Genomic DNA, 26,468 nt, shown 5'->3' on the forward strand with positions numbered 1-26,468 from the left:
CTAAGCCTCAGACTGATGATCCCCAAGTCACAGTGGCTTAGAACAAGTCAAGCTTATGTCTTGTTCATTCTTCGTGGTCAGATGGTCCAGCTTCAGCCTTGTGTCTCCTCTTTTTTCTGGGCCCAAAGGCACAGTCCCCATCTGGGACACTTCCAGCCCGACAGTCAATCACATGAGAGCTCTCAGAGCTTCTGATCGGAAATGACATCTGTCTCTCCCACTCACACATCACAGTTAAAGACACAAGTGCCAAGTCACACACTAGTGGAGAGGAGATGTGGGACGCGCAATAGCTCAGTCAGGAGGGGAGCTCAGAAGGGCCTCCTGGGACGGGCAGTGGATCAATCTCTCAGATCAGTCAGGGAGCCCTCACTAGCTGTCACATCGATGCCGGCTTGGCAGCCTGTTGTGTTTGGAAAAGAGGGATGTCAGAGCATGTTTTCCTCCCTGCACTTGCTAGGCTCGGTCTTCGCTGTGTGCTAGGGCATAGACCCAGCTGGCAGCAAACAAGCAGGCAGCTCTGAAGGGCTCCAAGCAGCACCTTCCAAAATAGGGGCCCGAAGGGGAGCCAGTGGCAGACAGTGGGTGTGTGAGGTTTCTTGAAGATACGTTCCCAATGAACCAGGGAACAGAAATGAATGTGTCATTTCAGGAGAGGGGTTGACAACCAGAAGAACTAAAATAAATGTGGGAACTTATGCTAAAAAACAAAGAGGAAACCTGGGGCAATACCTTTTGGAGACTCCAAGGGAGGGTTGGCTGGTGCAGGCAGGAGGGGTCAGCTTCAGCTGCCTCTGCACGAAAGCTCATGGATCTTGTCCAGCTGAACATGGCTGAGCTGCAGAGCGGCCTCGTCTCTGTCTCTCTTGATTTCATGTTAAAAATTCATGGGAGGAGAGAGCCTTGGCCTCTTATAGCCCCACTCTCACCAATGGGCGTGTAAAGTCACAGAATACAAACTGTTTGGGGCCCACTCTTGGTCAGAGCCATCCTGCGAAGTAATGGGCATTGTTAAATATTAAAGGCCAAGTGCAATGACCTCACAGCACCTGCCCCAGGCCCTGGTCTGCACCCTCTCATCTTGTCTGACAGCAGCACCCATCGGTGCACACCTTCTTCCCCGTGATGAGGTCAGTTCTCAGCGGCTGGGGCCTGACCCACCACCTTGGCCATCACCAGGATTGGGCCTTTTCTGCGACCTCCCTTGGTGGCACAGGTCTCTCTGGAATAGCCTTGGCTTGTCAGAGGGCTCTGCTGGAGAGAGCTACCAAGACAAGCCCCAATGTCGGGCAGCCAGGTTGATCTTTCAGAGTGCAAAGAGCTGGTGGAATGGGTGCGGGGAGGGGCAGATGCTGCAACAGAGCCAGGATGAGAGCTAAGGCCCAGGTGGGGGCAGTTAGAAAGCACTGCCCCCTAGAGAGAGACACAGAGGTTGCAGAAAAATAGGGCTCAGCCAGTGATCCCAGGCCAGGGCACTTGCTCGTATCCTGAACCATGTTATCTCCCCATAACTAGAGCTTTCTCTGCAGTTCTCATCCTCTTATACCCAAATGCTGGCTAAGGTTTCCATACTCACCCTCTCTCGGGGCTTACCAAGACTATGTGAGCCCCAGCCTCACTAGCTTTCCCCCACTGAAGAAAGCACACTGGTATGTGAGTGAGCGAGGTATTTCCTTACCTTGTAAACAAAACCTAGACATTTCCAGGGGCCCTTAAACAAAAGTTAGACTTTCCAAGACCCTTACATGCTTTTGACTCAAAAGACTGAGAACCTCTCAGATGTGCTACTGAGAGGAGGAACAGTCACAACTGAAGTCACAGCTCCTGTTTCCAAAGGGTGCTATCCAAACTCTTCATCCGTCTTTCCACCCCCATAGTCTGCTCTAAGCCTGGCCCTGAGGCTGGTCCCTCACCTTCTGCAGGCCTGTCTCCCACCACGCTGAGAGCTCCTCCAGGAGGCATGTCTGGCTCCTCTCTGCTCCCCAGTGTCCAGCTCCGGCTGCACCCTGGAGGGCACAAAGGAGTGTTTGCTGAATTAAGCTGGATCCGCCACTGACCATGGGCTGAGTGCCAGTTATAAACCTCTCTCCCAAGCCTGGTGCTTAGCCTTGTCTATTCCCACACCAGGGAAACGGGCTCATATGTGGGGAGCGCTGAGGTAGGGCCTGGTTCCACTTTTCTGCTCCTTCATAGTCACAGCAAGCAGAAGGTTTAGCAATGTTTCCAGTCCCTGTATCCACCTGGTTCTGTGGTCAGTGAGCATGGATCATTTGGGAAATAACTCCCCTTCATTCCTGATTTATCATCAGTGCCCTTTGGCCCTCAGCATGATAGTTAACCTCTGTGTTCAGGAGTCAATGACCAGAAACTAAGCCCCTAAATCAGCCCGTCCTGAATGCAGGGGGCCTGCAGTAGCTCATTCTTGGTAAGGAGGACGAAGAACCCACTGCTGGCACATAATATGTGTCACAGCCACCACACTAATGAGATTTAATAAGCAAAGCTATGCTTGTCCACCCCCCACCACCACTCGCTTGCGTGTGCGCGCCCACACACACACACACACACACACACACACACACACACCATGCCGTCACCCTGCCTGCTATTTCTGACCATAGAACCAGGTGGATACTGGGACTGGAAACATTGCTAGTCATACCTGGGACCGGGCCCAATCTCCCACGCTGAACCTCCCCTCGGGGTCTTCTTTGCCTTCCTGTGAGCACCTCTGTCCCTGCTGCCTTGTGCTGGCCCTGCAGCTCCTGTGGCCAGGCTAGCAGCAGTCAGTATTTCAGTCCTCGCTGCTCCTTACAGACCAGGAAACCAAGGCCCAGCTTGGCTCTCAGCCGGGAAGTGAGGATGGAGACCCACCTGACCCGGAAGCCCACGCTCTCTACTCCAGCAGGCCACCTTTCTCCTGGACCAGCCACCTCTGCCAGGCTTACCCGGAGGGCCTGTTAAAGCACGGATCCCTGGACTCTCAGAGTTTTTGATTTGGCAGGTCTATAGGAACCGGTGCAAAATGTACATTTCTAACAAGTCCCCAGGTGATAGAGGCCAAATTTTGAGAACCATTGTCCTAAACATTGGTGCTTCCCAACCTGTTGGCCACCCTCATCAAAGTCATAAAAATAGATGGAGGACCCAGCTGTCCCCTCACAGTGAGAGGGAGGCTTGAGACTCGGGGGGTTTTAGGTGTGGCCTCTACATTCCTCCCTAAGTCTCCTTCACACGGCTGGTTTTCCACTTCCGCTGCATAATGTGAAAAGTGCTGTCTAAAACAAGAGGCCTTTGCCCAGGAGGGAGCATTAAGGCTTAGTAAACCTTCGTTAGTTTATACTCCACCGAGGGAGTTTGTAAACACTCAGATGAATGGCTTTAACTTCCTGTTTCCAACTTCCACGTCCTTGCATTCTCCAGTGGCTGAGCCTGGCAGTGAGGTGATGTTGGATACATGTGAGGGGAGAGTCTCTGCCAGAAGGAGGAGGGATGCTGAGGGACCTCAACACCCCCCCAGCCCCCCCCTCCAGGGTCCGTGCCTGGCCTTGGCTCTGAGGCCCCGAGGGCAGAAGTGTGCATTGATGTAGAGGGGTAGGGAGCCCACTGTGGGCTCCCGGCTGGCTGTCCTGCTTAGCTATTAGTCATCCCCTCTGCCTTCGGCCTGAGAGAGAGGAAAGGGCCTCTGGATGTTTGTTCTTTCACTTTGCCTGTGATTTTTCTCTTTCTCTTGTGAGCGTCAGAATGAAAGGCAGAGCTGGGGTTTGTCGCCCTGCCAAGCAGTATGGGCTGTGTGGAGAAGGCGCTGAATCAATCATTGGCACTGGAGGGGGAGCTGTGTGGTTGGGTATGTCATTTTCCTGCACAGGGGGTTGTAAAATATCCACAGACTGGGTAACACCCTGCCCTCCAGCCTCTGCCGTGAGTTACAGGAAGGATGCTACTCTTAGCACTACATATCACCGTACCACCGTGTGTTATGGGCCTTTTAGTAAAAGTCCCCTCCGGCCACTGCTGCTGCCTCAGTGCCGGCCCCTCATGGCTCAAATGGATCTCAGGGAAGCTTCCAAGCCAGCCTCCCAGTCTCTTTCACACCAGCCTGCCGGCTAGACCCGGAATGAGCCGAGGGAGGGAGGCGAGTGAGGTGAGAGGTCACGCGTGGCTCCGGAGTTACATTGCCACGTTTGAATCTCTGCTCTTGTTCTCCACCTGTGTGACCTTGGACAGGTTCTTTTCTTCTGCTGTGCCTCAGTGTCCTCCCCTACAGGACGGGGATAGCAGTAGCACCTATCTCCTGGAGTAGTTCTTTGTATTCCCTGGGATAAAGCACAAACTTTGTGTTATATCTGACTCATAGTAGGAACTAAAAGTGTTTCTGCTTTTATTGTTAGCGGTGGAAGGCAGGGCTTCTCAAGTTCAGCACTGTTGACACTTCAGTCTTGGTCGTTCTTGGCGGTGAGGGCCCATCTGCGCATCGTAGGATGTTGAGCAGCAGCTCTGGCCTCCACCCACTCGATGCCAGTAGCAACCGGCCCCCGCCCCCACCAGGACAGCCAAAAACGTTTGCAGACATTGTCAGATATCCCTAACTGGCAAAACTTCCCCCAGACCCCCATTGACAACCACAGTTCTGAATCGTTTCTTCCCGGCACCACCTTCCAGGCTCCAAAAACACAGCAGCGCCTGCTGGGCCTGAGGGGGCTAATGTGGGGCATCTGCGCTGAACAGTTTCCCCTCTTTTGTGTGAGATTCAGTCCACCGCCGGCTGGGTGCCTGAGGTGTCCCGGTGATGCCCTGAGCGAATCCTCTGCCTATTCACTCTGTGATCCTCTGGTTTCCAGGTTGTACTGCTCAGGATGCACTTCGTGGTTGGCTTTTTAAATAACAGCTGTCTGTCTCTGTTATGATTTTCCCAGACGCTGGAGCAATAAACAGCTCCAATAACAGCCGTACCGGTAGTAAGTGCACACTTACTCAGGCATCTCCCTAAGCACTGCAGAGCCGCTAAGTGGGTAGAACTGATCTCAGCTATTACCTGGGCGGCCGCTGTGTCTGGGGAGCCTGCCCTGGAGACCAGAGCCAGGCCCGAAGGACAGGGGTGGAGGACAGGGCGTTAGTGACTAGTGCCCTGATTGTCCTTGCCTTGCTCCTGAGCCTCAGGAAACCTGGATCCTGGCACACCAGCTGATTCAGAGCTACACTGTGTCCTGAGGAGAGAGCATGGTGCATTCAACCCAAGGACAGAAATAGCTGTGCATCTTTGGGAGGAAGCCCAGGCAGAAGGCTGAGGCGCTCCCTGCCCCCGCACCCACCCACTTTTGCACACTCAGGGAAAGTTCTGGAGGTGCCGAGTTTTTGTTTCTGCTCTCCTCATAGCAAGAGTCGGGGTAGGCGAGTGGAAGAAAGAAGAGACAGTTCTTATATTAGTGTGACTGGGGCCGTTATTTCCTGATATGTTAGTTTCCCTAATGTGGCCATAGGTCTTCCAGGACAGGGGTCATAGCTTTCTGGTCTCAATTCTCGGGACCACGTTGGAGGCTGTTTGTTGTTGGATCGATGATTGGGTGAGATGCTTAACTGCATCTGTTTAATTTCCTAAATCTTATCAGTTAAATTCTCCAGCAACTCCAATCACCTGGAAGGCACAGCAGCTCATCAACTGTTCTTGATGGTCAACCGGAAATCCACAGGGATGGTGTCAGGATGCTCAGGCGAAGCCCACTTCTTACTCTTACAAGGCTGGCCCTTGATTGGCATCCAGGAACTTGGATTTCCGGAGGGTTCCCACCATTCCCACTCGGCTAAGAGCAGCTCACAGTGCCTACACTGGTTGTATAAACCGTATGGTTTATGCTAAATACCTGCTTTCCTTCTAGAAGTCCAGAACTTGCATACATACCAGGTGGAGGCTGTCTATGTGAAGAGCCCCCCCAAAAAACCCTGGGTGCTTGATCTGTAAGAGCACTTCATGCGGGCTGTCTCAGCTCCTTGCTGGGGGAATTCTGCATGATCTGTGTGACCTCCGGGAGAGGACCTTAGAAGTTTAGACCTGGTTTCCCCAGACTTCACCCCATGTGCCCTTTCCCTTCACTGATTTGATTTGTATTCTTTCACTGTGATAAATCATAGTCGTGAGTACAGCCATGTGCAATGTCCTGAGTCAGTGAATCATCGAACCTGGGGCTGGTCCTGGGGACCTCTCCATACTCCTGCAAGGCCAAAAGTATTTGCCATCTGGCCCTTTAAGAAAAAGTTTGCCAACCCCTGCTGTGCACAGTCCTAGGATGGATGGAAGTTACCAGTTGTATATCTCCTATCTCCCCGAGACCCTGAACCCCCTAAGAGTTTCTAGGTTTCCTGCTGTCTAGCTACTGGCCACGCACAGTATCTTGCATAAAGTATTTATGGAGGGAGGAAGTCAGCAAGCCTGTAAATAATGGATTCAAGAAGTATTTTTTAAATGGTGGGTGGTGAAATCAGTTTAAAAGGTTTTGACCAATGCTTTTCAGTGGAAGAATAAAATAGAAAGCATTGGCACGTAAGGAGGCTAAGTTTCATTTCTTGAAAAACCGTGTTTCAGTTGCACATGTGGACCAGATGTTGTACTGGGTCGTCATGTGAAAGGATGTCTTCTAGTCCATTGCAATAGAAAATATATGAAGGCCACTGGATTGCAATCCCTTTGCTAGATGCTTGAGGAGACACCTAGCTAACTCTCCCCACCTCTCCGGTCGTCAGCATGTAACCTCCTTCCCCCCCACCCCCAGAACGTGTACTACACGAGCGGGCAGCAGATCCACGTGGGCGTCCTGAGCCCCACGGTTGACGATGACGACAACCGGTGCCTGGTGGACGTCAACAGCCGGCCGCGGCTCATCGAGTGCAGCTACGCCAAAGCCAAGAGGATGAAGCTTCACTGGCAGTTCTCTCAGGTAACAGCCCAGAGCCCCCAGGAGGAGGCACAACAAAGAGAATGGGGAGGGGCCCAGGAGCCAAGGAGGGCCTGGGAGGAGAGGGACGCTGTGGCTAGAGGGAGGCTCCAGGCAACTCTCGGGATTTATTGAGCGCTTACTGTATGCCAGGGGTTTCACAAACATTAGCTCATTGGGTTGTTGTTATTATATTGTCATTGTTGCTGTTTTATTACAATTTTATTTAATTTGTCGATGTAAGGAAGCAGGCTCAGAGTTGGGAGTCACCTGAACCAAGTCCCACAGTAAGAGTAGGGCTGAGCCCAAACCGGTTTGGCTCAGTGGATAGAGCGTCGGCCTGCAGACTGAAAGGTTCCAGGTTGGATTCCAGTCGAGGGCATGTACCTTGGTTGCAGGCACATCACCAGTAGGGGGGGGCAGGTGGCAGCTGGTCGATGATTCTCTCTCATCAATGTTTCTGACTTTCCCTCTCTCTTCCTCTCTATAAAAAAATCAATAAAATATATTATTTATATATTTATATATATATATATATATATATATATATATATATTTTTTTTTTTTTTAAGTAGGGCTGAGATTTAACTTGGGTTTTCTTGACTTTAAACCCTTGAATTTCTTCTACATAAGCTCCTTCTCCGGACATGAAGCCCCAGCCTCCCAAGTGTAGACAGTGCTGGATCCATTCTGATCTCTGACCCCTCTGCCTTCCTCCCAGTAGGGATCATTTCAGGGGATGAGGTAACCACACAGGGCAGTGTCTTGGGACATTTTGAAAAGCTCAGTCTACTTTGACTCACTGGCGAAGAGGCAGCAGAGAGGTACCAGGATTTCCTGGAGTTGTCCTAGAGGTCATGGCCCAGCCAGCACCTGCCACTCAGGGACTTTGTGTCACCCGGATACAAAGGTTCTTGAACTATAATATAATAAAATAAGCTCCCTGGCCCCTTCAGAGGCCTTGCTCCTCCCAGGGGCTCTGGAATCATCAGGAAAATAGAGCTCCATCTGTATGGCCCGGCCTCTCTGTGTGCAGCCTCATGAAGTTTGATGGTGATAAGCATGGAGACTCGATCTTAAAGGTGACAGAGATTAAGTCACCTGGCCAAGATCACACAGCCCAGGTGCGGCCGAGCTGGAGTTCTAGCGGACAGGCTGGATCTGACCCCAGGCTGCTTCAATATTCCAGCCCCCCAGGCAGGCCCATCTGCCTCCTTTTCAGCCCTCACAGACAGCCGGCCTTCCCACATATGCTCCAAGATTGTGGACTGGATGGCTCAGCTCATCTGTGCAGATCTGAATGCCTTGGTGCCCCTCTCTAACCCTCATCTCATCTCTCCATCTGTGATTGGGACAGAGAAAGGAACAAAACAATGGGTGTCCTCGAAACAGACCCTCCAAAATCCAGCTCCTTCCTTCCCTCATCTCAGCACATGGCACTGAACAGGGAGCCCCGCACGATTCCTGTTTGAAGGGACACACTGAGCAACAAAGCAGGCCATGTTGGCACATGGGGACAGGGCAGTCCTCGGCCACTTAGGTGTCTAATTGAAATTCCCAAAATGCTTTGGCAGTCACAGCTTTGATCCTTCTCCTAATGAAACTGTTTGAAAATGATACTTTTAAATTCCTATTTGCAAATCCAGAGAGCTACTCTTACTTGATATTTTGAAATTAACATTTGTGAAATCTTTGTTTAAGGCAAAATCATCAATATTTATCAAGCAACCTGGAATCTATCCCCAAGGCCACCGTGCTTAAGAGCTGCTCTTGACAAGGCCAGAGGATGTTGGGAGACTCTTAAATAACTAAAGCCATGTGCTTAGACATGTTTTCTTGCAACAGGTTTTTAAATCTTTGCACATTTCATGGGGATCCTACCAACTAGAATTTTCCGGTGCAGAAGTTGGGCTGAAAGGAGCTTTTAGTTGTGCATTTTAAATCTCCTTTCCCGTTGCACCGTCTACATTACTTACTCCCCTGGGGGCTGCATTTAAACTCCCCAGACACTCAGGCTGAATTAATTTCAAAATAATCTAGTGCAATTCTCCCCCGTTGGCCTACAAAGAAGAGAGGCATTTGCATATCTTAGTGTTCCATCTCATACCCCGACTTTCTGTTTAATGCCTTCCCTCTAACCCTGGGAAGCCCTTCGGAATTTCCAATGCTTCGGGATGAATAGGGACGGCGCTCGATTCTGACACCGAGAAACCAGGTTTGACGAAAACATCTCTTGGCAACACAGACACACACAGCTCTGAGGAGCAATTTTCCAATAATAAACATTCTTTCCTTCAGTCATTCATCAAACATTTATGAAGCTCAGGGGTCTGGGCAACAGGGATGCAGATGTGAGTCAAACAGGGCCCCTGCCCTGGAGGAGATCATGGGCATGTAGACACACACCACACTGGGTGATGAGAGCAGAAAGGAGGCGGAGGGTGTTCTGGGACCCCAGGCTGACAGAACTCAGGAAACATTCGAGGCTTGTTTGATCTGGATCTTGAAAGTTGTGGGACAGTTCCCAGGTGTAGAAAGAGAGAAGAACATTCCAAGCAGAGGCTTCACCTGGGCAGAGGCAAGAAAAAGTAGAGCAGACTTGAGAAATAGAAATCGGGTTTGGTGTGGGTGGAATTTAGAGTTTTCAATGGGGCATAAGAGAGATGAGACTTAAGAGTTAGTTTGAGCAGACAATGGTGGTCATCAGTTGCCATGCTAAGAAGTTTAGACTTCACCTTAAAAGCAAAGGGAGAAGGAGAAATGGAGAAACTAAGGGAGGTTCTTAAGCAATGGATTGTGGTGATGGGGTCTGAGTCCCTCTGGCAGCAGAGTACACATGGAGTTGAAGAAAAGGGGCTGCAGACAGGCAAGCAGGCTAAGGGACTGTTCCATTCTCCTCGTGAGAGAAGAGGTGACTGGTTGGCATGGGGGCCTGGAGCCAGGCAGCTGTTGGGAGGACTTGGAGAGTCATTGTAAGTCTATTGGAAGTAGTGATGGGGTAAGTGAAGGGAGTTGTGAAGGGGGCTTATTAATCCAAGGCCACCCCAGGACAGCTTCCTCAGAGTCAGAGTTGTCCTGACATGAGGTTGGTCATTCAGAGAAGAGAGAACACTGGGCAGGCCATTTGAGGTTATACAGCTCTAAATGGAGCTGGATTAGATGGCTGTAAGGGCCTGCCACCCCTGAAATGCTGTCATTCTAAGCTGAAGTTAGACAGCAGTCCTGAGAAGGGCTTTTCCACCTTTACTAAGCCCCACCGGGCCTGCTTTAGTGAAAAGCAGCACGCATTTGGAAATGAGCTGAGCTTCTTGTGTGAGGGTCATGTTTACCCCACTTTATGGAATTGTTATTTTGCTCCCTGCCCCTGTCTTCTGTCAGCCAGTAGACGGAAGGTCAGGGCTGTCTTACACTTTCAGGACCTCCAGTCCCTCCCGAGAAGCCTGAGACAGAGCAGACATCCAGTGTGCTATCGATCGAAGGAAGGAGTCCCCGATTTAACAATTCACAAATATTAATTAGAGGCCTTTCATGTGCTAGGAGCTAGGTTTGTGGGAGACCAAACGATGAACAAAATCCTTCGATGGTCCTCCTTGCATGCATGCTGAAAATAAAAATAAATAAAAATAAAAACACAGACAAACAAAAAGCAGTGCAACTGTACTTCAAGGACATTTCAATGTAAAAGTCAAAGCGCCCTGCTCAGTTGGAAATCCCCTAGTTCCTACAGAAAACACTTGTAAGTGGTAGTGATTCCCACTGCCACTAAGTGGGGTGCTCAAAGTCACAGGGCCAATGTGCACTTCTCCCTCTACTGTAACAAACTTTGAGGACCTTTTGTGCTGAGCAGAAAGACTCTAGTCGGGTATTTCACTGTGGCTTTGGAATAAAACAGCTTTTGATTTCCATGTCACATAAAGGGGCAAATCTGGAACTCTAGTTTGGGGACTGGCGAAGCTCTGTTCAGGCCTTGACTGTTTTCTTAGTTATCGTTAGCAGATGGCAGTCAGCACTCCCTCTTTCCCCCTGCTCACCCCACAGAGATGAGGGGCCAGGACCAAGTGCGATGGCTCAGATCCCCACCACGCAGACCTCGAGGAGGTTTGGAAATGTATTTATCAAGCAGTCATATGATGCTTACTATGTGCCTGGTACTATTGTAACTGACTTATATTAATCAGCTTAACAATAACCCACAACCTTCGGACCAACTTGTAACTGACTTATAAAGATTACTTGATCCCCATGATAATGTCATTAGGTACTTTAATTATCCTTATTCTACAGATGAGGAAACTGAGGCACAGAAGAATTGAATAATTTTTCCAAGGTCAAATCTGGGAATTCTGTCAAATGTGGGGCCCATACTGCCTTGGTCTCACCTCTGGAAAGCCAGTGGATGGCAGCTATGGCAGTTCCGGGCTGGGTCTCCCTGCCAAGCCATGTCACAGGTGCACCTGAACTGGCTGGACCCGCCACCTTAGCACACTCCCTCTGCGGTCCTGCTGTCTTCATCCCTCCACTCCACCCCACCCCCGCCTCGCTTTTCCATTCACACTTGACACTGCCATTGTGCCATCCACAGTCCACTGGAGCTTCACCACGAACCCCAGGCCCATCTCCCATCTCCCTCGGGCACCAGGTCTCCTAGAAGAAAGACAAACACCAAAGAGCTTATTGAGTCAATGCAGCATTGGCTATTCATTTCCCCTCCAAAATGGCTTCATCTCAGGTGTCTGTGACCAGCACTAACATCCCACCTATGCTTTCAAGTATTTAATTACTGATTATAAACGGCTTAACCTGGAAACACCCGTGCCCACTGTGCTGAAAGCCAAAGCCTCGCCTGGCCACTTGCCCACGGAAAATTAATTAGAAAGGAGAGTGGAAGGGGAGCTCTGAAATAAACAGAGCATACAGGATGCAGTCCGCACACGACCTCCTGGCGATCACAACAGTGAGACCGGCACGAGCTCAGGGCAGACGCTGCAAATGCTGCTCCTCAGGGAGGCCAGTGCCAATGACCAGCTGGGCCCAGCCCTTTCCCGAGACAAGGTGAAAGTGTTTGAGGTCCCCTCTAGTCCCCGGACCAGCACCACCCCCACCAGCACTGGGAAATTTAAAGAAATGCATTTGGAGCCTCGTTGGAGACCTACTGGATCAGAAAAGTGGAGCCCAGTGACCTATGGTTTAACAAGCCTTTTAAGAGCTCTTTCTAACCCTTCTACCCAGCCTACAGCTCCAGGAGGAGCCAGGTTGCTTAGTCTGGTACTAGCTGTTCCACCCTGAGCTGCCACAGACACACGCTTGAGGAAACTGAGGCAGGGAGGAAGTGCATGGCCATGCAATCTGGGGTCAATGCCTCAGTCCCAGGGACTGATGTATGACCATAGATTCGCATGAGGCTGTGGACACGGTCAGTGCTCCACGTGGAGACAGGATCTGGCTCCTTTTGCGAAGGACAAGACTGAAGCCCAGACCAGCACTTAGCCAGGGTCATGGCCAGGGAGACCCAGAGGCAGGGCTGGGAGCAGGGGCCCGTGTCCTTGGGTTCCGCTCCTACCGCCTCTCATGCCCATGCTAGTCACCACTCCAGCGAGGCCCCGAAGGAGAAGGCACTAGGCTGGGGGCTGGGCTCCCAGCTCTAGGGATTATCATTGGGCTTAAGTCTGTACATTCAGCTTTAGGGTTTTTTTTAATGCTGTTTCCATATTTAATTTGGTTCCTTTTCCAATTAAGCTCTCTGTGTGCCACAGCATCTCTCCTGCCAGGTTTAATTGCCCTTATTTAAATTCTTTAATTAAAAGTATTATGTGTTTCCAGATCCTGTAGTTGTAAGTATTACACAAATAATTTAGATGACTGGACTAGTAAACCAAGTGACTGCACCCTCCACAGGGGGCGGGGGTGGGTGGGCATTCTGCATCAAGCCTCAGCCCTCAGAGCCCTGGGTCTGGCCCAGAGGCTGCTGGCTGGCCTTGGGTGTGAGGACAAGAGCCTGCTAACAGGTCCCCGATTCCTTCCTCCCTCTAACGCTTAATGCTCAACACAGCAGAGTGACATGGGTAACCTGTCAGCCCTACTCTGCAGTGGCTGGCCCCATCACCAGGTAAAATGCCAAAGTCCATTCTGTGGCTCTAAGGCCCCATACAACCTGCCCCACACTCACCTCTGGGGCTTTATCTCGGACGTCTACCCCCATGCCTACTCTGAGCCTCAGTGCTGTTCTCCAAACACACCAGGCCTCTGCTGGTGTGGGAGCTTTTCTCTGGGCTCTGGGACTCTCCCCAGATATCCCCTGGGCTAACTCCTCTCCTTCATGCCTTGCTCATGTCTCACCTTGTCAGTGACGCTCACTCTGACCACCTCTCACCATTGGAGCCTGCCTCACCACGATTTCCAAACCCTCTTGCCCTGCTTGTCTTAGTCCATTCAGGCTGCTATAACAAAATGACCATAGATTAGGTGGCTTAAACAACAAACATTTATTGTGAAGGCTGGGAAGTCCAAAGTCAAGGTACCAGCAGATGCAGTGTCTGGTGAGAACCCTCTTTGCAGTTTGCATGTGGCAGCCTTCTCAATGTCCTCGTGGGGACGGGGGGGAGGGGGGGGGAGGGGGAGATGAAAGAGAAAGAGAGAGAGAGAGAGAGAGAGAGAGAGAGAGAGAGAGAGAGAGAGGTCATCCCTCTTGTGTTTCATTCATGAGTGTACCATGCTCACCTCCAGATATCATCGCATAGGGGATTAGGCCTTCAACATGAATTTGAGGAGGGTACAAACATGTACACACACTGCTCTACATTTTTGTGCTGCCTATCACCTTCTAACACACTATAGAATTTATTGTTAGCTCCTCCTCCTAGAATAGTTTTCACTAAGATAAGGATTATTTCTTGTTTGGTCACTGATGTTCCTGACACATAATAGGCATTCATTAAATATCAGATGGATGAATGGATGGATGGATGAATGGATGAAACATGTCTCTGCAGAGAGTCTTCAAAAGAACTAGATCAGACTGGCTCTTCAGAGCCTCTTGGAGGTCAAGGTGATTTTCCTTTCTGGCCAAGAAGACCCCAGGTGTTGGAGCATGAACAGCTGTCAGTCTAGTCCACTCTCTTGAGACAGGCAGGGAGTAGAATAAATGGTGGGTGGGCTGGCCAGTTATTCTGGTGGGGAACAGAAAAAGGGGCTGGCTCCCAAGATCCCCACCTAACTCTACCACTTCCTAACTGTATGATCCTGGGCAAGTCTCCAATTCTATAAAATGGTGATAATTAGCATTTCCGTCTCTCAGGGTTATTGTGAGGAATACATGAGATTGGGCATGCAAAGCATTGGATACAGTGCTGGGCATATGATAAGTAAGTGTTAACTTATTGTTACTTTTATCCCAGGTGCAAAGCCTGTATGTAGAGGTGCATTTGGTAGCAACACCAGGCTGCTCCCAAGGGGGCTGAACTCACCAGGAAGGGACAGCTCCTTTCCAATCACAGTGAATGGAACTTGCCCAGAGAGAGTCAAGAACCCAGAGTTTGTTCAGTGAGAGAGGCCAAGGTCTGAGAAGAAAGACACGAGGGAGATAGTGCCAGGGGCCAGTGCTAGCTCTAGTACCAAGGGGTGGCCTGGCCTTTCTCCCCCTATTCCAGATGTCTTTCTAAGATGCATGCCTGGGCTCTGCTCACTGGGACCTCCAGGGTGGCCTGACTACTCCATTGTAGAAGATTCTCCTTTCGGAGCTTCCAGATAGGGATCTCTCTTTGGCCTCACATCCTGCCCTCCCTGCAGCCCCACACACTCTCACAGAGGCTGTGCTTCTCCACACCCCACACTGCTGTTGGCCTCACTCCATTTCTTCCACATTCTTCCCAGAGGCCACCCTGGCTGTTTCTGCCCTAGGGTCACCCCACTTCCTGTCCCTAGGGTGCCGAGGGCATGGTTGGGCCAGGGTAGGGCCTGGGAAATGTCATAGTTGAGTCTCTGAAGGAACACTTTACTTCTCAGAGACTGCCCCTGTCTTCCTCTCTCAGCCCTGGCACAGAGCCCTGCAGAAAGCTCAGAATGCTCCTGAGTGGCTGGTGGGAAAGGAGGGGGCTGTGGCCTCCTGTCTGGGACCAGTTCCTCCAAGCTTCCGTGGTTCAGGGGTTGCTGAAGCAGCCCCACTGTTGGCAAGGCCTGGGCTGGCCCAGCCCCTGAGGACATGCTGGGCAGTCAAAATCTCCAGTGGAATGGAAGGGCACTTGGTCTGGCCCCCTCTGCTTGCTGTGCACTTTCTCTGGAGCCCTCACCCGATTCTATGAACAGCCTCATATCCGTTTGTTGTTTGTAGCTGATAAAGGGATTTCCCATCTGTCCTGCTCATCCTCCAGTAATCAGGACAGAAGTGATCATCTGACTTTAGAGATAATGGAATCATAAGAGTGGAGCGGCTGCCCAGGGCCACACAGCTGACCACCAGAAAAGAAGTTTAGCACTGTCCCCTTTCCATCTCACTCCCTGGAGTGCCAAACCCCCAGCAGCCATCGTGAATAAGAGAAATGGCTGGTTTCATCCAGCCCTGCCTGCACTGCACTCCCAGCAGTGGGTAGGACCACCGGGCTGGCCGGATGCTGGAGCGTCAGGAGAAGCTGGATACAGTCTCGCCAAGAAGCACCAGCCACATGGCCCAGCCTGTGGGTGGGCAGCAGATGAGCTCAGCCTAAAGGCTGCGAGATTTTACACAGAAGCCATAGAAACTGGGCCAGGCAGAGCCATGGGCTATCCTTGTTTGGAGCAAATATCACTGGGATGCCTCTGTGTCCAAAAATCCAGCCTTTGAGGGACAGGATGTGGCCTCAAGGTGGACCACAGCCTCTGAGAGGACAACTTGAGGCTGTCCTCCACAGTCCCAGCGTGGTTCATGGTTCGGGACTGTGGTGTGGCCACTAACAGTGCCCATTTCTTGGCTCTATTACAAGAGCCTATTTATCGTCCAGTGGAAATGAGGTGTTCTGTGCTCTGTGGTCAGTTCTGAGTGACACAAAACAAAAGGAGGGCAACCAGATTGGAAAAGTATACAAAATTCTTCCATAAAAAACTCAACATGGAAAAGCATGGAACTGAGGGACATGGGCCCCACCCTCCCCTGTCAGAGGGAAATGGTGGAGAAGCAGGAGCTGACCCAAGTACGGGACCCTGCGCTGTGTTCTTGATCCCCTTTCTGGATGCCCCTGAGACAGGATCTTAGTTCACCGGGAGAAGAATGCTCCTAGGAGGAGCTGCTGGGGAAAGAAAGTGCTAGATTGGGGGCTGTCCTTGCAGGTGGACATGCAGAGCTAAAGGGCCCGAGGCCCAAGTACAGAGCCACTCAGGTTGCAGTTGAGAACAAGAGGATCGGCTTCAAAGTCTCTTCCCACATGGGGACTCTTCCCACATGAGTCCTTTCTGAGCCCCTGTCTCATGGCCACTGGTCCTGTCCTGTCAGGGCCTGACCTTGTGGGTTTCTCTCTGGCTGCACCTCCCACCGCCCCTGCTGTTTCAGCTACCCCTTTGTTCTGATGTCTCTGTGATCCTAGGGGCAGGCAGTGAGTCATTGCTCTCCTCAGAGAAGGTGCTGGCAGGGCGGAGATGCTTCACTCACTGCTGCTGTCTGCAAGGCCATTTCCCATACCCGAGATCTTAGAAAGTTACACACACACACACACACACACACACACACACACACACAAACACGGATCCTGAGCCCTTCACCATCTGGCTTCTCACTCCCCGCCTCCTTCACCCTCTCTGCTCAAAGTCTCTCCTAGGAGCTGGAATTTTGTTTTAATTTTTTTAACTGAAGAACAACACATACACACAGAAGCATGCAGATATACGTACAAAAATAAATACTCAATTATTTAAAACCAAGCAAATCCCTATGCAAGCACCACCCTGGTCAGAAAGAGCACCCCACCAGCACCCCAGAAGCCCCCTTCTTGCTTCCTGTCATTTGCCACCCCCTCCACCCCAAAGGTAACCCCACCCTGACTTGAACACTGTGGTTTTATTTTGCCTGCTTGGGAAGTTTATAGAAGTAGGATTACGTATATATTCAGCCTGGTTTCCTTTGCTGACGTTATATTTGTGAAACTCACCCCTCTTGAGCAGAGCGCCCGTGTGTCCATTTTTGACGCTGCATAGTATTCCTTGATGTGAGTCACTGCTGTTTGCTATCCGCCCTCCTATAGATGGGGGTTTGGGTTGTTTCCAGATTGGAGCTTTTACAAATCATGTTTCAGAAGGCACCTGGGTGCCTGTCTGCGGTGCACACCTTTCTACTAGTTGTACAGCTATAGGTACAGTTGTTGGTAGCAGGGAAGTGTCTGTTCAGCTGGGGCAGATACTGCCCATTTTCTAGGAGGTGTGAGAACTGAGTCTCCATGTGCTCTTGCAATATCAGTTGTTACCAGGGGGGAGGTGGTGGCAGACTGGGGATGACTTCCAGAAAGGACTTCCTTCTCCCTCACTCACAGTTCACTAGGATAGACCTGAGTGCAGTGGGGGATGGGCTCAGAGTCTCCCTCTCCCTGTTGCCAGGCCTGCCAGGGCCCGCCCGGGGTGAACCTGAGAATGATCACTCAGTCCTGTGACCAATTCCTTTCTTACCTATAAGTCATGACAGCCAGATTAATGATCACCTGTCATGTTCCATTCAAGCTTTTTGCTGGATGTTGAGAGACAGAAATTGATAAAACCTTTAGTCCAGTGGGGGGAAAGATAAGTAAATAAGAACATTTATTATACTTCAGTAAGTGCTGAGCGGGAGAAAGCAGGAGATGGAGAATACCGCTCCAGCCAGGGGACTGGAGAGGAGGAGGAGGAGGCGGGGTTGGGTGGAAGGTGAGAAGCCTCTGGAGGTAGGAGCAGGCGCCGAGCCTTCAGTGAGTATGGCGTTGCCTGAAGCAGAGCATGGAGAGGACCCCAGGCACAGGGCACAGCTTGTTCAAAGTCTAGGAATCCTGAGAAAATGTAAATGGGTTTGGCAAACTACACGGAGTTTGGTATCGCTGCAGTTCAAAGTGTGCAAGTTGTGGGGGACCAGGCCAGAGAGAGACGCAGCACCATGCCATGAGCATGCGCTACAGAGCCGGGCTCTGTCTTCTGGGCCAGATGTGCATCTGAAAGGATCACTATCCGCTGCCTCCTGACGTGGGAAGGGGCTCAGCGAGGAGGCTGATGCAGTTGTCAGGGGAGAGAAGATGGTGGCCTGAATCAGGGCAAGTATAAAAGGATAGAGATAAGGAGACCGTCACGAGGCCTGAAGCAGGTGGAATTGTCAGGAATCGGTGCCTAATGAGATGCTGGGGAGAGAGGGACATATACTGAGAATGCCCAGCTTTCCCATAACGATGCCTGGTTATGTTTGAGATGAGTAACATATGGTTCTGGGGAAAAGGTGAGTTTTAGCATATGCTCAAGTACCATTAAGCTACAAGGGGCCCACTTACATGGACTACCACCCAGCCCAAGCAATTCCACTCATTTGGGAGGCCGAAGCCCAGCTGAGCATGTTTTCAGTATAACTCAGAGATTCTCAAAATGCTGACACCCTAACATATAGCCAAAGCCCCAGGGTGTTTGGGGTATAAACTGAGTGTGCATGACTACAGAACATTCCAGAACATCAGCAGCATGGGGAAACCATGTATATCCAGGGATGAGGGAGCCCAGTGGCCTTATAGACAGAATTCAGGAGCCTGAACTTGGTTGAGACCAGCACTGATAGAGGTCCAGTTGGGAGCACAGACCCTAAAAGCAGGAGGTCTGGTGATACTGAAATTCAGGCCAATCATGGGGTGGTCCCAAGGAACTAGGCATTTCAGAGCAGGGCCCCAGTCTATGGTTATGGGAAGTAGGGCTTAGACCCCCAGATAGGAGCAACCCAGCATGCTGTACCCCTGCTGTGCAGATGGACATTGGGGTGGGGTACCTCTGTTCTAGTGAAAAGCTAGGGCTGTGTGAAGAATTACACTTACATAAAAGTTCATTCTCAGGGAGAAGACCAACATAGAGATGGGAGCCCCAGGCTTCGTGGGAATGCAGGCCCCAGACCTCCCGTAGCCTCATTGGATCCCAGACATCTAGACTCACACGTAGTCCCAGCCGGCACCAGCTGCCAGGCCTCAGGCTCCCAGACCTCCCCATGTTGCCTGTACACCCTCTGACTCCACTCTCCGTCCTGGCTCCTAGGGAGGCGCCATCCAGAACCTCAAGTCCAAGCGCTGCCTGGAGCTGCAGGAGAACAGCGACTCAGAGTTTGGCTTCCAGCTGGTGCTGCAGAAGTGTTCGGGCCAGCACTGGAGCATCACCAACGTCCTGAGGAGCCTGGCGTCCTGACCCACCGGGACCCGCCCCGCCCGCCCGCCAGCCCCTTTGCTACTGTGTAGCACCTGGTGCAACGTTGTCTGCTGTCCTTGTGGGTGGTTGGAAGTCCTGGAACCAGGTTGGTGGGCCCCTCTCCCCCTTAAAAAGCTTCTATTTCCTATTCAATTTTCATGCAGTTTCTAGAAAGATGCTGAATGGTGGGTGGAGGTAGTGAATATCATAAACTATTTTGCAATTGTAAATAGGGGACAAATGGAAAATATTTATAACTGTCAATAAAATACTATTATTAAGAAAAGGGGGTTTTTGCAGTCTTCTTTGCCTGGGGGAGATGCATGCCTGGCTCCTCTGAACCTGGAGTCCTCACAGCCACAGAAACATCCCTGCTCGCCCTGCCGACTCCGAGCCCCAGAGAAAGGAGGCCCGAGGGCCCCACAAGCAGCAGGAGCGTGTGGTGAGAGCCGCCAGGTTCCTTCGTGAGGCCCAGAGTGGTGAGGAGGCCACTGTGAGCGCGGGGACATCTTGTCTGGAATTTAGCTTCTGTTCTTCGTCCCCAGAGAAAGCAGGAGTGCTCACTGGCCCCTGGAGCGTCCTCCCATGGCCATCTGCTGGACTCCAGTACACTCCTTTCTCCTGAGGTCGCCTCTGTCACCTCCCAGGGCTGTCCACCGCTCAGCCCCTCAGCAGTGACACCACCCACAGCAAATGCCTTTGCCAGTCATTAGTGCCATCCCATTGGCTCCTTCTGTGAATTGTGGTGCATTCGCTCCCTTCCGAGGCTGCTGGAACAAAGGACCATACACTCTCTCAGTGTTCTGGAGACCGGGAGTCTGAGTTCGAGGTGTGAACAGCATTGGTTCCTTCTGAGCGCTGTGAGGAGATTCTCTACAAGCCCTGGTGGCTCAGGCGCTGCTGGGCCTGCAGAAGGCCATCTCCTTCCGGTGTCTTCGGTCGTCTTCCCTCTGTTCGTCTCTGTGTCCAAATTTTCTCCTTTTTTTAAGGACACCAGTCACGTTGGCTAAGGGCCCATGCTAATGACCTCATTTGCCCTGGATTGCCTCTATAAAAACCCTATTTTTCAAATACAGTCCCATTCTGAGGCACTGGGATTGAGGACACATCTTTGTGGGAGGACACGACTCAACCCAGGGCATGGCTCAGTCAGTTAGGGTCACCCCCATAGGCTCAGCCTGGGGAAACTGGTGACTGTCTTTCTTGCAGCCTATTGTCCAATCCTCTGTCCCTCCAGCAGCTTCTCCTGAGTGTTTCTCGTCCCGGTCCAAGAGACCGTCCTCTGGTGAGGGTTCCTGTGTTTCGTTTGAACCCCCCAACACCACCTCCTACACTTTAGTTCATACTAGAGCTCTGATGAGTGACAGACTAGACTGAACTAGGAGAGGAAACCCTTTCTTGACAGGTTTCAACCCCATTCACCCCCTCAAGTTCTCTGGGCCCTGCAGAGACTAGTAATTTATAGCTGAAAAGCTGATAACATAGAGAAACCTCCTGTACCTAAGGGACCCCAAGGGAAGAGGGGCCTCCTGTCTCGCCACCTTTGCACATCGAGCACCCCATCTAGCACCAGATCCACCCAGAGGGACCGGAGGAGCTTCCCAGGCCACTGCCACAGGCATCCCTTTCTTACCCTCTGCCTACCTAAGCATGTCATGCCTGCTCTCATACCGGTGGAACTCTTCCTATAGCTGCAACATCCCATACTACTTCTTCTTTTTTTCTTTTTTTCAAATATATTTTATTGATTTTTTACAAAGAGGAAGAGAGAGGGATAGAGAGTTAGAAACATCGACGAGAGAGATGTGCCCACTGGGGATGTGCCCACAACCAAGGTGCATGCCCTTGACCAGAATCGAACCTGGGACCTTTCAGTCCCCAGACTGATGCTCTATCCACTGAGCCAAACCGGTTTTTGCAACATCCCATACTTCTAAAGTCACTCTCAGTTCTAGTCTCACTCTACCCACCTCCTCTCTCCCTCAAATACCACTTCCTGTTCTTCGCCATCACTCATACGTGTTTCGGTCCCAGCACTCCCAAGTCAGTTCCCCAGGCCACCAGCATCAGCGTTACCTGGGATGGTATTAGGAAAACACTTCTCAAGCTCCACCTGGACCTCCCAAACCATAAACAAGCCCTCCAGGTGATTCTGCTTCTCTGCTAATGCCTGGGAATGACTGCCCAGCACTGCCCTGAGCCAGTGCACACACGCCCTCCCTCCTGTACTGGCCCAGGCCTCATTCCCAGCAACATCCATTCATACTGCCCCACCCGTTCACACCTCGACGTCACACCCCATCCAGAGTGTCCTCATCCTCAGCCCACCCACCTCCCATCGTGCCTGCCACACCACATCCCAGCGGAAGAACCAAGAGCATGGGCTCTGGAGCCAGTCAGCCCTGTTCATCCCTGCCATCTACCAGCTGAATGACCCTGAGCAGATACTTAACCTCTTTGTGCCTCCATTCCCCCCTTAAAAATGGGGGTACTAATAGTGTATCTTTTGTGGGATTGTTATAAAAATGAGATGAGTACATTTATGTAAAACAGAGCATAATAGGTGCTCTAAAGTCTGAGCTATTATAATCTCATCCATTGACATCCTGATGCCCAGTCACTGTCACCAATATCCACACCTTTATACCAACCGACACCCACATTTCCCCTTCCTGTCGACATCCATAGCCCTCCCCACCTGCACTAACAACACCCACTCATGTCTGTTCCACCTGCCTGGAGGCTTTTGTTTTATACCCATCACCACCTTCCCCCAACCCTTGCAAATCCCACCCATCCTGCTCTCTTATCAGGGACACCCCGACATCAACCACTCCCAACAACATCACCCCAGAAGAAAACCCAAGAGTGGCGCCCTCTCTCATAAGTTAACCTGGGGGCAGTTTAAACCAGACGTGGCAGCTCCCTCCTGGGATACCACTCACCATCTGCCTGGGCCCAGTTGCCCGGGCCCTGGTGGAAGGCTCTGAGATGGCCTGGAGGGCCCTGACCTCCTTGGAGTGGAGACTATGTGTCCAGTCCAAGCTCCACTATATGCTGGAGGTATGAAGGTCAGAAGTCCATGGCCATGGGACTCCAAAGCAGAGGCATTGGATGGGTGTGGGGCAGGCAGGAGGGTGAGGAGGCCCCAGCCCCAACCCCCCCCCCCAGTCCCAGCCCACCACAGCCCCAGACTCAGTCCACCTCAGCCCACTCCAGCCCCAGCCCACCACTGCCCCAGCCCACCCCAGCCTCAGCCCACCCCAGCCCCAGCCCACCTCAGCCCCAGCCCCAGCCCACTCCAACCCCAGCCCACCCCAGCCTCAGCTGGCTGCTTTCCATGCTGTTGCTGTAAGCTCATTAACAGCTGTTTAGGGCTCTTGAACACCCTGGGGTGAGATCATTATTTTTTTAATGATTTGCACATTAAACAACTTTTGTTTCCTGTTTCTACTGCCTTTGCTGATACTAGAAAAGCCTTTTTAGCCCCGTGTGACAGGATCCCCTTGACAGCCAGCCCTGCTGCCTGGCCTACAACTCGGCTCCACAGCTCCTGAAGGAGATGCCTCCTCTCTCCCCACAGGAAGATGGACATGACTGTTTGCAGAAAGAGTGGCGTAAGCCATCAGTGGCCTGGCCATATCCTGACTGGCCCTGAAGGTCACCTGCCTACAGCTCCTGCAGCTTCCTGAGTCCCTGACTGAAGCCCTTTTCTGGCCCCAGGCACATGCTGAGACTGGAAATACCAGACAGAGTTTATCTCTCAGGAACAATCTTCCACCAGTGAGAGGTAGACCTCTTGCCCCTCCAGAGGAATACATGGGAAGTCTGAGCCTCCAGTCTCTCAAAGGTCCCCAGTGGGACTGAGCCCCAGTTGCCCACCTTGACACACCCTCTTCTTCCCCCCTCCCTGTCTCATTTCCCCTCTCCTTCCCCGTGCTGCCTTCTCCCAAATGCTCATCTCTAGGGCTGCCACTGGGAAATCAGCTTACTCCCACTCCTCCTGCACAATTCCCCCCCCCCCCATGAACACCAGTGCCCCCAAAATCCACATCTATACCCCAGGTCTAATCCCCCTCTGCTGATGGGCTCTGGGCAGCTGGGTGCTGTCCCTCGGATAATGCTGACCTATGTGCTGAAAGCAGACCTATCACTCCTCCTCTCAGGCCTACCCCGGTGACACCACCCTCACCAGGTGCTCAAGCCAGAGACTTCCTCTCACCCCTAACCCCCTTCCTCCTCAGCCTCCCACCTGTATCTCAGTCCCACAGGCAGTGATGCCTCCTGACAACTCGGTAATATTCCCTGGGCCCCTTCATCGCTCACGTGGACGCACCTCCAGTCTCTCCCACACTGCGCCGCATCTGTCCTCCACACACAATAGTCACAGGGTCCTTTCTGAAATGCAAATATAGCACATTCCTTCCTGGCCTAAAATCTTCAGTGGGTCTCATCAAAAACGGCAAATGAATAACTCAGGCACCGGACTCAGAGGCTTCTCCTTCAGCAGGTCCAGAGGCTGTGTCTAAAGCATCCAGGCTGGGGACTTTGGACACAGGGTAGCCTGTGGATGTGAGAAGCCCTGGCTTCTTGGCAGTCACACCCACCAGACATCGGCAGCCCTCTCCTCCAGGATGTTCATGTCCCATGTCTTTGTTCCTTTGCTCAGAAGTTTTTCTTGAGGAATGTAATAGTTTGTTAGGGTTCCTGTAACAAAGTCCCACGGAGTAGTGGCTTAAAAGACAGAAATGTACAGTTTCACAGTTCTGGAGCCCAGAAGTCCAAGGTCCTAGAATCAGGAGGTTGGATCCTCTGAGGGCTGTGAGGGAAGGAAGTGTGCCAGGCCCCTCTCCTGGGCCTACAGATGGCTGTCCTCTCTCTGTCTCTACATCATGTGCCCTCTGTGCATGCCTGTCTCTGCTTCCAAATTTTCTCTTCTTAAAAGGTCACTAGTTGTATTGAATTAGGGTCCATCTTAGTGACCTCATTTTTAACCTCATGACCCCTGGAAAGACCCTATCTCCAAATGAGGTCACATTCGAAGGTACAGCGGTTGAGGACTTCAACATAGAAGTTTTGGGTCCAGTTCCCAGGGCTGCGCTGCCACCCCCACAACAGCCCCTAGGGTGCACTGTACTCCCTTTGTGCTCTGTCCAAATCCTACCCCTGCGTTCCTTGGTGAGGCACATCAGGATTTCTGAAAGGGACTGAGCTACCAAAGAGGACTCCATGGAAATGATCCCCACATCAAGGAGACAGACTCAGAGTCATTTCCCCCCAATACTTTCTGCTCCCCTAGGATATTCTAGTGACAGTTTTCCACAGACCTGGTCACCCTCAGTTCCTGACAGTGAAATGCCCCTAATATACCTGATCCCTTCCTGACAAGAACAAAAAAGACCCTTCTGTACTCAGCATATGAGTCAGGACCTCGGCTGGACACAACTAGCACACTCCGGGGTTAACGGAAGAGTTTGATGAGGGAGATAGCAGTGTGTGCAGGGTAAGGTGAAACTCCCAAAGATGGCAAGAGAGGGAGCTAATGGAACAGAGAAGGAGGGGTGCTTCCAGACCCCCTCACAGCTGCTTTCATGGAAGTGGGCTGTCCAAAAGACCCATGGTCAACTTAGGAGGAACCCCCACGGCAAACCCACAGCCCAGCCAAGAGGGACCCTTTAGGGGGCTTGGGAAAACACCTCCATGTCTCCTTCCTCCTGCTGTCAGATATTGGACCAAAGCTGCTGTCAGATATTGGCCAAACCAGCTGGAGGCAGACAGTGGAGGAGCCACTGATGTGGTCTACAGAGCAGACCAGGGGGCAGCCAGAAAAGGCTTCAGGCCACCTCACTGCCTCTCCCGTCTTCCTAGCCACATCTCTCCCTCAGCCTCTGAATGCCTCCTGCACTGAATCTGACCATACCACGTGCTTCCCGTTTAGCTATTCCTTTTACTGATGTGAAAGAGAGAGGAGAAAGGAGAGAGGTCTCCCCACCTCCAGCTTGAGTCCCTAAGGATGTTGTCAGCCTTGCTTCCTCCTTTCCAGTCCCTCTAGGATCATCAATACTCAGGCCTCCTTCAATAGCCTCAGCCTCAGACCTTCCTGACCATCTCTGGGGGCCTGGAGTTGGTCTCGATGCTGTAAAAGAGCCTTGACCTTGTGCATTGGCCTAGCTAACAGATCCCTTCCATGTGAGTGTATTTGGTTGGTCAGGGCTGCCTGGAATGATGTGTTGGGAAAGATTTTGAGTCCCTGGCTTCCATAGGGAAGAGAACAGGAGAGGATAAGCCAGAGACAGGCAAGGCATACATGGTGTCCTATTTGGCCTTTCCATCTGCCCTTCCACCCCACTCCATTGTGCTGCTCCAGAAGGTGTCCTCCCAGATGGGTCTGCACCTCTCCATGGGCCTCAGCTCACTGGGCGGGGGCTCTGGAGCCCCTCATTGGCTGGGTACTGCTGCCAACAGGCTCCCTACTCATTGGCGCTGTGTCCTGCCCCACAGACCCCCCACCTGCAGCTTGCAGTCTCTTGCTCAGATTGTGAAGACCCTCCAGGTGCAGGCACACTTCCCTCAGTCCTTCCCACTTTGGGCTTTGGCCCCCTCACTATCCCTGCCAGGAGAGAGGGCTGAAGTTCAGTGTGCCTGCTCACCTGTACCGGATGCTTGGTGTCTGGGGAAAGTCACAGGCCAGGAAGGTCCTAAACATAATCACAATAATAACAAAATTTGATTCTATGGCCAGATACTGAGGTAAATACTTTCCATGTATTTAATATTCATTATAACATCAGGAAGCAACTATTATTATTATCACCCTCATTTTATAGGTAAGAAAATGGAGTCACGTGAAGGCCAAATCATTCTGTAAGGACATATAACTAATAAGAGACAGAGGTTGGATTTGAACTCAGGCTGATTGTAGGGCCTGTTCTCTTAGCCTCTACTACACCATTCTGCCTCCCTTGGGGGACCCTGGGAACCCCACAGTAATCGTACACTCAAAGTGTGCATTGATGCCAGTGCTCCACCCTGAGGCCATACCTGGATCACTAACATCTATAGGAGCACCGGACCTGACCCAGACCTGTACTAGGGTCTTGCCAACTCACCATACCCTCAAGACAGGGTCCATTCTCAGCATCATTTTATAGATGAAGAAAACAAGGCATAGAAGTTAAATAGCTT

General features: G+C 51.6%; 1 protein-coding gene across 5 annotated transcripts in view; it reads left to right on the plus strand.

Moving 5' to 3' along the window:
* GALNT18 (polypeptide N-acetylgalactosaminyltransferase 18) overlaps positions 1-19,569 on the plus strand; it is a 283,370-nt gene extending 263,801 nt beyond the window's left edge. For 2 of the 5 annotated variants that reach the window (XM_045578125.1, XM_045578124.1), the window contains 2 exons: positions 6,768-6,932; positions 7,033-7,225. In XM_045578125.1, coding sequence (XP_045434081.1) covers positions 6,768-6,932; positions 7,033-7,203 — 336 coding nt within the window. In that variant the 3' untranslated portion in view covers positions 7,204-7,225. Of the gene's footprint in view, positions 1-6,767; positions 6,933-7,032; positions 7,226-17,054; positions 17,103-19,136 lie in introns of those variants that run through there. The other 3 variants (XM_036426689.2, XM_036426685.2, XM_036426687.2) reach the window with 2 other exon arrangements.
* The last annotated feature ends 6,899 nt before the right edge of the window (positions 19,570-26,468 follow it).

The sequence above is a fragment of the Pipistrellus kuhlii genome, unplaced genomic scaffold (assembly GCF_014108245.1).
Source record: "Pipistrellus kuhlii isolate mPipKuh1 unplaced genomic scaffold, mPipKuh1.p scaffold_m20_p_9, whole genome shotgun sequence".
Classification (NCBI taxonomy): domain Eukaryota; kingdom Metazoa; phylum Chordata; class Mammalia; order Chiroptera; family Vespertilionidae; genus Pipistrellus; species Pipistrellus kuhlii.